General features: G+C 42.3%; 1 protein-coding gene across 1 annotated transcript in view; it reads right to left on the reverse strand.

Moving 5' to 3' along the window:
* The window catches only part of LOC137419360 (tubulin alpha-1 chain-like), a 28,087-nt gene extending 14,313 nt beyond the window's left edge, over positions 1 to 13,774 (reverse strand). Inside the window, exons 1-2 of the mRNA XM_068105445.2 lie at positions 13,679 to 13,774; positions 6,625 to 6,844 (exon numbers count right to left, since the gene is read on the reverse strand). Of these exons, the coding sequence (XP_067961546.1) occupies positions 6,625 to 6,844; positions 13,679 to 13,681 (223 nt within the window). The 5' untranslated portion in view covers positions 13,682 to 13,774. The remainder of the gene's footprint in view (positions 1 to 6,624; positions 6,845 to 13,678) is intronic.
* Positions 13,775 to 13,978: the final 204 nt, after the last annotated feature.

The raw sequence follows: 13,978 nt of genomic DNA on the forward strand, positions 1-13,978 counted from the left end.
GTGGCTGTGGAAGTAAGTTCACCACGCACAAGGGTGCCAACTGTACACCAGTGGAATGGTGGAGTTGGGTTGTGCCGTGTACTAAAGGAGGTCGTAAAATGTTACCAGGCACACTAAATACAGACTAAGTCTGGGAAAACGATCAATGGCTGCAAAACAGATGGATCTGTGGGCCGTACTATTGCTGGATTAGTCAGTATTTAGTAAATGTCGACTAGCATCAAAGGGGAAGGTCGCAAGTATCGTCTGACTGGAGACGGACAGGAGAATCGAGCTGTGGTTTCATTTTTACATCATTTCTCAGGAATAGAATCTAGTATGTGTAACTGTCTATCACTGCCACTTCCCAAAGTGTTAATAGATGCAGCAGGTTCCACCGATTGACATTGAGGCCCTAGTATCTGAAATATCACTTACGACCAGCACCGCCTCTGACCACGGCCTCAACCACGACCCCGCTCATGCCACTCTCAACCTTCCTGGCAATTTCAGCATTTCACAAGGATCCTCGGTCTGCTGTGCAGCCACTGATGTGGCCAGTGAATCAGGAAGCTCAGCCACTAACTGCTGGTTGACACATGAGGGCAGAGGTTGCAGATCAGCATCTGTTTCATCTTGCCTGGATATGGTGCAATTTTGTGGAGCTTGCCCAACAAAACTCAGCTTCTGAGCTTTTCTCATCTCCCATTATTGAGTCAATGGCTGCTGCTAGCTCAGTTTGAGGGCTTCTCCTCGGCCTCTTCAAAGGATTGTGCAGTTGCTTGGCTGGGCCCGACACCACTGACTATTGCTGAAGCATCAGCCAGCCGCTCAATATTTTCCACTGCCTGCTCAGGCTGTTTGCTGAACGTCCATCGTTTCCATGGCTCCAACTGACCGCAATGTCAGTGATTGTGACATGGTTTCTTATCCTGACATGTGACTAGGATAAATCATTTTCTTGCAACTCTTTCCCCTTTTCCAAAGGATGACCTTCTAAACCCAATTCATCAACAACCTGTGGCTTATTTTCTTCTGGTCCCTGAGAACTGTTGCGACCTCTGCTGTTTCCACCACTGAGAATTTGACTGCCTGCTCCCTGCCGGGTCACATGCCGCTGGACTGGTTTTTCTTCCAGGTGTAACTACCTCTGCTGTCAAAGCTGGCTCCCTTGTTGCTTCATTGCTTGACTTGTTTTTGATCATCACTGAGGTGCATTTACAGAACAAGCAGCCCTTTGATCTTCACCAACAGCATTGTCTGTCTTCTGTTTGCCACCTTCGGATTCCATGTTTCTTCGTCGATTTTTTGGTGGTCGACCACGTCCAACTTCTCTGGCTGGTTGTTTGACGGCTTGGGCGTCCAGAATTGCATGTTGTTTCAGTATCTGGTCGTACGGTGGCATAGACAACATTGCACCTTCAGACATGCCCAGTTTCAGCTGCAGGAGTCAAAACCAGTTCAACACTTGCGTCCCCAGCATGACAAGATGCTCCTGATGCTCTCGCAGCATCGGCATTTTTTCGTGCCAATCTTGGAGAAACTATCTCAATTGCATGATCTAGATCTGTGTGTGGACATCATTCGGCACAACTTGTCAGCACTTCCAATTTTTTCACTTTCGTGTAGCAGTCCACTCTGTGTCTTCAGCAGGTACTTCAGAAGTGCCAGCATGTTGGACAGCGATACGAGGTAGTTTTGTTTTTGCAGATTTGCGACTGTTCTTCAATCCTTCTGTACCAATGCATGCTTTGCTGGTTTTCTGATCTTCATAAACTGGTGAAGGAAGAGAGACTGCCACCTCTACTTTTATCACACAAACTAGGAAGGTTCATCCCCGTTTGCATCCGATGCCACTCATGTAAAGATGTTTAACTTACATTTTCTAAAGTGACACCTGTGTCAACATGCATCTTTGTCAAAACATCTACCTTAATCAAAGGGGAGTCTGGACCAGCAACTGGTGAAATTTCCAGCTCTGCCTTTCCAGGTAACTAACAGTTTGTCCAATCCTTCTCTGGTTAAACTCGAACCACTTTCATTGGTTACGATTGGCTTTTCATTTTCATTGTCGGTTACTATGAACTCTTTGCAAGCTGCTTCTGTTGTCCCTTTATCATCTAGTAGCATCGGCTTTTGCAGCTGAGAAATCACTTTTGATGGGGTCGGAAGAAATTCCTTGTCAAGTGGCTCGTCTCCACCCAGTAAAGCATGACTGGGTGGTTTGAACACAAATATCTGTCACCTTGATACTTTCACAGCTTGGAGAGACAGACATAACCCCCTGTGGAGTTTGTGATTGGTCAATTGGATTGCTACGGGTGCTTTGAGGCAAATCCATAATCATGGGTCCACATTCTTTAACGGCACATTTAGGTTCATTTGGTGACGAGCGTTTACATTTTTGCCCAGAGGCTTGCAAGCCATGCAACTCTGCAGTATCCAATCTTGTGTCCCGAACTGTGCATTCAACAAATGACTCCACTGTCAGTACATTTGACTTTTTTGGTTGGAAGTGACTGACAATTATCATTAACTGGTGGCTGTTGCTGCTCTTCCATCCAATCAGTTTTAATCTTGAAAGAAGGAAATGTTCCAAGAGAGTTGCTGGATTCACCCACTGCCAGATATGCCTCTAGGCCCTACACGATTCTCTAATAATGGGGTGAGGTGTTGGTTGCTAGGAATGATGTTGTACTGAAGCACAGGTGCTCTAGCCTCATCAGCCTTGCTGGCTCTGCTAGGTACGATGACCTCTAAATCTGGCTGCACTTCCTAGGCCCCCTTTGTTTCTCTGTTCCTTCCTTTGCAGTCTTGTCAGCTCCACATAGCGGCTATGAAACAGGCCAAACGGCTCTGGCCCACGAGAAGCTTGATCCCCGTTTCCGCCCTCTCCAGCAGTAGCTCCTTCTAATGCCACCCTGCCGAGTCCGATTCCTCCAATTATGACTGCAGCTACATCCACCGATGTATTACCAATCTTACTATCATCCTCTCCACCCGGGCTAACATGTTCAAGGCGTTTAGCATCTTCCTTGAAGATTGAACTGTGCAGGAAGCGGGATGCAAATAGTTGCTGTCGCTCCTCAGTTTCCTTTCACCTCTGCTTTTTTTTTCTCTCCATCGCCAGGACCACCGTGTCGCTTCTTTATAAATGTTTCACGTTTTTCGCAAGGGCATAACCAAAATTTTCATTGAATGCCAGAAGGACATCACTCCCTTTGTTGTGGGCCATGTCAGGGAACTGTGCAAGGATTCGTTCTTTCAAGTGTGTGGTATTAACTCGACCATCGGGTTTAACTCCAAGTTGCTCCATTCTGGAAGTGCAGAGGTGAGCTATATCAATCAATTTAAAGACTGGAGATGTTCTCATCTAGACATGCTTCTTCAATGTAGAGGGCCAATTCAGCAAAGACAGCAGTAGAGATTTCTCTTGGTGTCACCAAATCCTGTAGCCTTGGCCTTCCTATTTCTATTGTACAAGGCTGACAAACACCTAGCGTGGTACTTGGCCTCCAGAGCCACCATATCACCCGCACTGGGTCTGGCCAGAAGATCCATGTCTTGAAGAAGTTCTGCACAGGTTTGTACTTGATTACTTAGTTGGAAAGTTGCTGCTTCAGAGTCCTTCCTGGCCAGCTTCTTGTTTGCAGAGGAAGCACAACGCCTCTTTGGCCTTTTCAGTAGTTAATTTTCATGACCTCGTGGTGTTCCAGGCTGACCTACATCTTGACCATCAGTGTTGGGATTCTGCTTTTTGGCTCGATTCAGCATCGTTTTATTATGTTTGAGTCAACATTTTTTTTGTGATACTGTGCATCCTGAGCAATCATTGCGGCTTCAATGCCACTGCCATCGAGTCGCTCAAGCTGCGGTGTCCGTGGAAGCAAACCCAGCTCATTGAACATGGTAAGGTTTTCTGCCAGGGACGTATATCCACTCCCGACATCAAATCTTTTGGACTGGAAAGGGCGTGTCAAATGTTCTGCTTTGTCTTCTTGGTAGATACACATATTCCAATTCGTCTTAATGACTGCAGAAACTGATAGGCCAGGCCGCTCAGGATCAACGAGTTTAAACCTTTGTAGACATTATGCTCCTTTGATAGTGTAATTGCAATGAGAAGAAAAAACACAATTTAAAAGAAAAAAAGAATTCGGCCAGTCAAATATCTACTACTATTACGACTACAAAAAATACGGGAAACAGGAAATAACTCGATGGTGCACGAAAAATGGCGCTTTTCATATAAAAAGTATCTTATGTTGCACATGTTTATACAGCACAATTGTAATGTTTAATTATCCTTTTTGAAGTTGTCTACGTGTTTCCTGAAGCAGAAAGGCCCCCCCGTTTCCCTTAATGTACAATTAGGTAACAACCTGTCAGGTAAATAATTGATACAACTTGTAGGCTCGTCTAATTTTGGTTTTACTGGGGGGAGGGGGGAAAAAAAAAAAAAGTATAAAGCTGAAATTTTCATCAAAGTTTCCTTTCATACCCAGGAGACAGCTGGCAAAAATAACCATTCACAGATCTTGATAATTTTTTTATGAAGCCTTGAATTTTTGTATGGGTATATACAAAATTAGCATTAAGGCAATATCGTTTTTATTTTGCAAAAATCAAAAACCAAACAAATTTTTGATGTATAAATGGATTCAAAATATAAATGCGAAAAAAATCTTCAAAATTTAGTATAGGGGCCGCCATTTTATGTTTTCTTTTTGCGACCCCACCAGACCAATATTAAGAAATAACAGGAATAATGCTGATAGTGATATTTTAAAACTAGATATTAGTAAGGTTAATTAATTTTGATGCCATTTTAGTGTTTTGAAATGATTTAGAAGGGTTAATTGGATCTAAAATGACAGAAAACGTAAAAAATAAAGTTACCAGACCAACACAGCTTGTCCCGTCTTCATATTGTCAAATATAAATGATAATTTTCAGTCACAAACATGAGATCAGATGTTAGTATTAATGTGGGTATGTGTACGTTAATGTACATTTAGGTAGAATTTACAGTACGAGAAGGGTACAGGCTTATAGTTAGGACTGAATTTATTTATATCCATCAGTATATCGTCTATCTTTATCCATTGAAAGAGCCCTGTTGGCATATCAGAAAACCAAGAATATTTTAAGGGGCCCCATCCATAAAGAATCTCCAGATAGAACCGGCCTTGCCTAACACCCACACACCACACATTTTATATCTCGATGTTCAAAACATTAAAATTCCTCGAGGTGTCTGAATGGGGATTTTTGTTGGCCATTTCCCAGATATTAAAGGAAACTTTGGTGAAAATTGCAGCTTTATACCTTTTTTTTTCCCCTGGTTGACCCCTTTTTCATGTTTTTTGACTAGCCTATAGCAGCCATTTTGTAAAATCAGTCACAGCCATTAGCCTAATCCAGGTTTTCTCCACATCCAAATACGTTACGAATGTTACTCTATCTGTGCAAAATTTGGTGCTTGCATCACAAAACGAACAATTGGTCCACATTTCAGCGAAACCACTATAGGTGGTTGTGGGAATACAAACCAATATGGCTTCATGCTGCACCACTAGTGAAAAGATCAAGAGTTTCCAGAAATTGGATGAAGTTTGTTTGAAATACCAGAGTGTGGATGGGGCATACAAAATGGTCGCTTTTGTGCTCAGAACATTTTACAGAGAACTGTTATGAAACAGATTGCCTATATCTTGTGGTTATTCGCCACGATTGATGCCATTCCCACAAATGTATAACACCATCTCTGCAGAGATACCAGAATATGGCCACGGGATATTTGAGTTGTGAATCGAACACGTGTTGGTTTGCCGGAGACCGAACTCATCTTGCTCGATGAACTGCCTAACATCACCGCCACTTTGCCCTAGGCATCTGAAGAGCTCAAATACCTGGAAACCATCACGTCGACTCCGATATCTCAAACTACCACCCAAGGAACATTCAAATTCAGTATGAACGGCATTCAAGAAAAGAGAATGCATGTTATATCTGAAATGACTGTCATGCGTGCGCTGATTACGTTCGTGTGCAGACACACTGAAAACAAAGATGACGTCTTCACAGGTGATGCAGTAAATACAATCGAGCAGCATATCCATTTACCCTGATGCCCAATTTAGAGGTATAACTTGCACACATTGCTCCGAAAGTGTTTCACTATTGTGTCCAATAGCTTGTTCACACTCAAACTGATCCATTTTAACATAGAGAACGTTCATAGTTGCTAATGTGGGAATCAGGATTGGAATATACTTTATGGAAGTCATTTGGATCGAAGTGAAATTACAATGTCATCACTCGTGAAATCGAAAATAATAATAATAATAATTTAAAAAACATTCTAGGGCTACTGGCAAAAATATTTAAATAAAAAATGCCCTTCAAATTCAACTGCCATTCATGATTTTCAAGTTTTCAGTTCCCCTTTACATGTTGATCATTCACAGCACCAAAATAGATTTGTATACAAATGGAGTATCTGGCCATTAATACCACGAAAACATTTTTGACTATCCTTTAGGAACAATATTGACCACTCCTTGACATTTTTCATCAATACTCAACATGATCCACTGGGATCCACCCTTGGGGAGGTAGGAGTACATGTGCACAAACACTTACCCACAACTGATGGCTCCAGATCAGCAAAGATCGTTCGTGGCACAAACTTGCCAGTGCCGGTTTCACTGAAAAACGTGTTGAAAGAGTCTCCATCAGAAATGGTTTTATCAGCTGGCCTATGACCATCAGGTTGGATACCATGCTCAAGGCAGTAAAGCTCCCAGCATGCATTGCCCATCTGCACACCAGCTTGGCCCACGTGTATAGAGATGCACTCACGCTGTGCAATGATAAAGGTGAAAGGGGGTCGGGGGTCGGGGCGGTAATCGGACATGGTTTATCAAGTTTGGTAATTTGAAATGAAAGCATAGACAAGTTATACTCAAACTAATGAGTGCTGCATCTGGTTCATCAAAGCTCATGTCCAGGGGCATTCTGTGATTCTGGGCAAATGTAAAGGATGGGGGGTCACCACACCCTTTATTCCCACTGAACTAATTCTGCACAAGCATAAAGAACCAAATTTTCACACTGCATACCCCTTTAATGATGCACCAGTTTGCGATTTGCCATTCTCCAATATTCACCAAAACATTCGAGGCAAGAACGGCACTATTCACCATTGCGATGTCAACCAATACGCCTCTACCAATATTTTACAATCATAATACTTGCACAAAGTTTAATCCAAATCCTTTCAGCTGTTCAGGTATCTCATTTTTACATGACGTCTGACTTTACGCAAAAACCGAATCGGTTCATCTTTGCATCAAATGTACCAAGTTTTGTCAAAATCCAATCACTGGTTCCCAAGTTAGTATGGTAACAATTTTCACCCAATAGACCTGACCTCTTAACCCCATTATCAAATCCATCTTCACATATACATACTTGTACCAAGGTTGAATTGGCACCCTTCAGCCATTCAAGTTATCGCAGTAACAAAAACACCCATCATGGATCGCGAAACAAAAGTGTGTGTGGTTGAATTGCTGCTTCCCCAATTCTCAGTTTTACTTTTGAAAGAAGAAAAAAAAAAAAAAAAAAAAAAAAAAAAAGGTCAGTATCTTTTTTTCTGCCCCACATGGATCATTTCATTTTGCTTTTGGCCAACTTTGGTGAGGTAGGCCATAAAACAGCTCCATTTTTTTTTTTGAGAAATACTGCCGAATAGCGCTAGCGAGAACACATGTTAAAGTGCAGGCATCACGGAGAAAAATAAATAAATTAATAAACCTACAAATGCAATAGCGCATTTGTGAAGGGAAGGTACATCTGGAACTTGTTGGAATTTTTTTTTTTTTTTGGGTGCGAGAAAATTGAAATACAGTAAATGAAAACAAAGATTTTTCATGCTCCATGGTGATGTAATTAGTACATTCAATAAGTCACAACATAATGTGATAATATAAATACAAAACACTGAGCAAAGGGAATGTTCATCTCAAGAAAAGAAGTCATGTGAATAGTCGATTTAATAAAAAAAGAAAAAAAAGAACCCATTTCCGACAGAATTTGACTCGACAGAATATTATGGGGTGAGGTTCGTACAGCATTCGTAGAAAAAGCAGGTTACGTGGAATAATAACTACGTTTAAAGTATACAAATGCAACAACAAATCACAAAATTTGTACAATTCCTAATGTTAATAAATATCGATATAGTTAGCAAATCCACACTGTACAATGACAAAACACCCCTCATTGGTAAATGGACCAACCCATGCGCATGGTGAAATAAAACAGGCATTTTAAGGCCATTTTCCCTGCGAGAGTGGGGGTTAGCCTTGGTCCCCACAATCTTCCCCATTTTGCCCTATTTTCTGCATCTCTCCTTGTTAACCCCCTTGCCCACATTTCTTCTTCCACCATCTTTAGCCAAGTATATCGGTCTTCCCCATCCTCCTACATTCATTTCCATCACTCTTCTCAACAAGTCACTTTCATCCTTCCTCAACACATGACCAAACCATCTCAACCTGTTCCTCTTCACAGCAATCACAGGTTCTATTCCCATCATCTTTCGCAATTCATCATTTGTCTTCCTCTCTCTCAACGATACTCCACACATCCACCGAACCATTCACATTTCCAACCTTGCCAGCCTTCGCTGCTGCTCTACGTTCATTACCCATGTATCACTCCCATAAATCATAACACTACACACATGCAGCATACACCTTTCCCTTCAGCTTCAATGACATTTCCCTCATCAGCACTCCCACTCAGTTCCCAAAACGTCTTCCATGCACATCTCTCTAGCAACCGTTGGTCTGATCCACCTTCTCCGTTCAGCATGTCTCCGAGGTAGCAAAATGTTTTCACACCTTCCAGCTTCATGCCATCTCCAAGATCCAACTCAACATTTCCTCCATCTGCAGCTCTCTGTGCACACCTTACATTTGAAAGTAGCTACCACACTGGACCCTCAGACCACTACATTTTTGATGAACCCACTCAGCGCACATTGTACATTGAATAGAGTTCACTCAGACACCCTTCCTGCACACGGCCACATCCATTCTTTCAACCTCACCACATGCTTTACCACTTGCCATCACCTTCGTCTTTCTGATATTCACCTTCAGGCCTTTTGTCTCCATACATTCCTTCCACTTGTTCCTCTTTTCCTTCAGTCCACCAATACTTTCCACAATCAACACCAGATCATCTGCATACAACAACTCCCATGGTAAACCCTCCTGAACATTGAGCCAGCACCTCCATCACAGATACAAATCGTAGTGGACGTCATACCGACCCCTGATGCACTCCCACCTTCACCTCAAACTCACCACTGTTCCAGTCCTTCATCCTTACTTTTGTACATTGCCATCACTACTCTGATCAACCATTCCTCCACTCCTAACTTCCTCAATGCCAATGTCAATACTTCAGTGGAACCCTATCGAATGCTTTCTCCAGATCAACAAACCCAAGAAACAACTTCTTCCTTTTCTCCATGTACTTCTCCTCACAATAAAGAGCACGTCTGTCATTCCTCTTCCTGGCATAAATCCAAACTGCATTTCGTCGATCTTCACCTTCTTCCTTATCCTGTCCAACACCCTTTCCAATACCTTCATTCCATGCTCCAATAACTTTATCGCTCGGTACGAGCCACACTCCAGAGGGTCACCTTTCCCCTTGTATAGAGGGACGAGGGTTCTCAGTTCCAAATCCACTGGAATGCAGCCTTCTTTCACCACCAGATTACAGATGTCATTCTCTTCACACCTGAACTTCCTGCTGCCTTCAACATATCTCCCACAACTCCCGTCGGCCCTCCCGCTTTTCTACTCATTGAGAAGGAAGTTGAGGAAGCGATAAAAGCAGTTATCTTCTCTGCACGGTCCTAAAACTGGGTTACTCTTTATGTTGTCATCCCATTCATTCTCTGTATTCAACAGCATTTTCATATATCTTTTCCATCTTCCTTTAATTCCATCTGGGTCCACAACGATTTGGCCCACTTCATCCTTCAAGCAACTCACCCCCATCACATCACACCTTTCGCTATCTGCTTTGCAATCCTAAATACTGCTCTGACCCTCTTCCGAATCCAAGCGTTCTCCAAACATTTTCCTACATTCCTCCTACGCCTTTGCTACCTTTCTTTGCTGCCTTATAACTTTCATGCTCTGCTTCTTCTGCTCCCATACCCTTCAGCCACTCCTTGAACTTCTTCCTCTTCTCGTCAATCCTCTTTCCAACTTCCTCCCACCATGTTTCCGATTGCCTCGGTGGTCCTTTTGTCCATTCACATACCTCACCAACGGCTACCAACAGACTATCTTTCATTGACAGCCAACCACATCCTCTACCCGACTCAGCCTGTCTTTTAATGCCTCCCTTACTGTCACCTCTTTCAACCTCCACACCTTCATTCTCGGTTGGTACTTCACCCGCCGAGCTCTCCTCACACCTTTCACCCTTATGTCGCAGACAACCAAGTGGTGTTGTGAAATAGCCTCCTCCCCCGGGATCACCTTTGTGTCCCGGAGGTGCCCCCTATCTCACCTACGCACCATCAGGTAGTCAACAGTTGTCGACCCACCTGATGTGTATCTAACAAGCTTATCATCCTCTTTCTGGAACTGAGTATTACAAATCAACAAATCAGCTCCATCAGCAAACTCGAAAATCCTTTCACCTTCTCCATATCCATAACCCCCATGAACTCCCTCAAAACCATCCATACTCCTTCCCACATGTCCATTTATGTCTCCTCCTACCACAACTTCCTCATCTTTCACGTTTTCCATCAGCTTCTCTAGCGCACACCAGAACTTGGCCTTCTCTTCATCGCTCCGACCGACCTGTGGAGCATATCCCAAGATGACGTTCACCAAGAGCTTTCCAATCATTTTCACCATCAACCTTTCACTCACTCACGCTGTCTACAAACTCCTCAGAAAACAGGACACCAACATCATTCACGCCCTCCAGGCACCCTTGCCACACAAACTTGTATTTCTGTCCCTGCCTACCCTTCACCATTCTCACACCACTTCCCTTCCATCTCGTCTCCTGCACACAACATATGTCCACTCTTCTTCTGATCTCCGTCATTGTCCCTACATTCCATGTCCCAAACCTCAGAAACCGCTCTCCACTTTGGGCTGTTCCCTGCCCATATGTAGTTGCAATTGTCATGGTTCTCTTTGATGTAATATTTTTATGGCCGGATGCCCTTCCTGACGCCAACCCTCTGAGTCATCTCCGACAACACACAGGGATATGGTGTACCCATTCTAAACCAGGTTACACACCGGGATCGCATGGTGAAATATTAGTTTATAAAATCAGAGTGCCTGTCCCAAGGATGAAACAAAGCTACTCCAGCAGCACTGAAAAACGAAACATAGCTCAACTTGAACGTCACTCAGAGCACATACCTCCACCAGTGAAGTTTTGTTTGGTCGGACCTGGATAAGACTTGAACCAAAATATAAATCAGCTTGTTCGCGTCACTTATTCAACTCAACCTAGTTTTGTTATTATCCATCCACAACTTTGAGATGTTGTGTTATATCATTTTTGGCCCTATAGCTCAATGGTGATTAAAAAGAGAATTAAAATCACTTGAGAAATAGTGATTCTCAGATCCAGATCCGGATTCTGGATCCTCACTAAAATCTTATTTCCTCCGTCACATAACCAAGCTCTCGACAATTTCATCCCAATCCGTCCACAACCTCGAAATACCCTCTTCACAGACAAAGGGTGAAAACAAAGTCCATCCACCTAAAGTCGTGCAGGTAACAAAAGGCAAAAAAAAATGGTTAAAATCAACCGAAATGAACCTTTTATTCCACAAGAAGCAGAATCCAAAAAGGGTCTACGGTCTGTCGATCGGTAAATTAAAGCTCATCGGTGTGTTCAGCTACCAATCAGCTGTTCATTACCATCAGTTTTCTTGAAGTGCTTAAGCCACTTTGCAAGCACTACAATAAACTTTGTTCTTCCATGAGCCTCATCTATGTATACAAAAAACAAAAAACAAAAAACTAGAACGGCACTCAGTAAAGAGCATACGTACCTCCACTTGGTTGGCCATACCACTCAATGGTGGGGAGGCGGGGGAACCACTTAAATTCTACGAGCTGGATCCAGATATTTACCAAAATATAATAGATTCTTCCTTGAGTAGGTGTGTGTCACCTGTCCAACAAGTTTCGTCCAAATCCGTCCATAACTGAGATATCCTGCTGTGTATCGTTTTTGGCCCTATCTCCCAATAGTGAAGAATCACAAGAAATTCTACGAGCCGGATCCGAATACAGATTTTTAAACAAAATCGAATCATTTCGGTGTCACTTACGCTTCCTCTGCCAAATTTCGTCCAAATCCGTCCACACCTTTGAGATCTTTCACAAACAGACAAAAAGACAAACAGACAGAGACAAACAGAAAGACAAACAGACAGACAAACAGAAAGACAGAGGTTTATTTATAAAAATAAATAAATAAATAATAATAAAGAAGACGTCGCAGAGCACAGGTTGAAAAATCCACCCTCAATCACCCCAAAAAATGGTCATGGAGACATCAAATTGGCTAGGTCATCAAGATTAAAATTGACAATCTTAATCATAGCTCGGGTCAATCGGATAAAAATTGAGTGATGACAATTGACGATTTTGAAGTTTGACCTCGAGTTGACTTTCAACCTTTTGATCTTCAAAGTTGTTTTCCCAATTCAGTGATGCACCATGTAATTGCCGTTTAATGTTGCCGTGCATGTAATTCCCCAACCCCCCCCCCCCCCCCCAAAACAATAAAATAAAGTAATCAACCTCTGCCTGGGAATGTCAAAAATTGCCTTTTCACGAGTTGGCACATTCCAATTTCCACCTGAACCGATGTTCACAATATGCAAAAACAGCTTCAAATCATTTTGCTTCGACACTTTCTCTACCAAGACTCCATGACAAAGGTTAGAGTATGCACCGAGTTGGAGGTAGGCAGTTAGAACCACAGACAAATAACTTAAAAAATAAAATTAAAAAACAAAAATTCAAATGCTACATAATTCTCCCTTGATGTTCAGAATTTTAAAATCACAGCATGGATAAACAACCACAATCACAGGTTGTTGGCTTGATTCGCCGAAAAGCCTCATGGGTTGCAGCTCCTTGCCAGGAACCTCAATTTGTACTCCTAATTAAAGTTGGTACATTGATGCTAACGAATGGCTTTGTACTGTAAGCGGTACAATTACTGTACATCGAAACTCTATTAATTGCTCCACAAGCCCGAATACTTTGTGAACTTACTCACATTTGTTCGTCAGAAACATTTTGAAGGAGTTCCCGATTTGCAACTTTATTTAAAAAAATAAAAATAAAAAATAAAAAAAGCCAGGATGTTCAGATTGATGTATAATGTTGTGACGAATCGGGAAAGGCAGTGACGTCACGTGGAAAAACAAAACAAGGGATAAATAAATCTATCGGGCTATTTATTATCTGCATCAATTCGGTAAAATGTAACAAACAAACCAAAGCAGTGAGTGAAGTCGCCGATATAAAAATAGTTTCTCTTGTAAACCTATTTAACCACAAACATGTCAATAAAGAGGCTGATTTACAAAACAAGAATCCAAACTTACCATACTTGCTCTTTCGGCCTCAAATCTGCAGATAAACAAAACCTTTCCTCGAATCCCCCACAAAGCCGAGCGCACCGAGTCTGTGCGAAACCAGGATCGATTAACAATAATAATCACACCATGTGTTTATACGGGTTTTGAGGGGGGCGTGTCCACGACTTGATTGGTCAATTTGAATACACATGTGACGTCATATGATTCCTTCATTTTCATTCCATTGCACAGGTGTGTTGTCGTTCACCATTACAAATATGATAACGGATGAATGAAATGATAAAAATACGAACGATTAGTGAATTG

Source organism: Myxine glutinosa, chromosome 1 (genome assembly GCF_964187855.1).
Source record: "Myxine glutinosa chromosome 1, kmMyxGlut1.1, whole genome shotgun sequence".
In the NCBI taxonomy this organism is placed as follows: Eukaryota; Metazoa; Chordata; class Myxini; order Myxiniformes; family Myxinidae; genus Myxine; species Myxine glutinosa.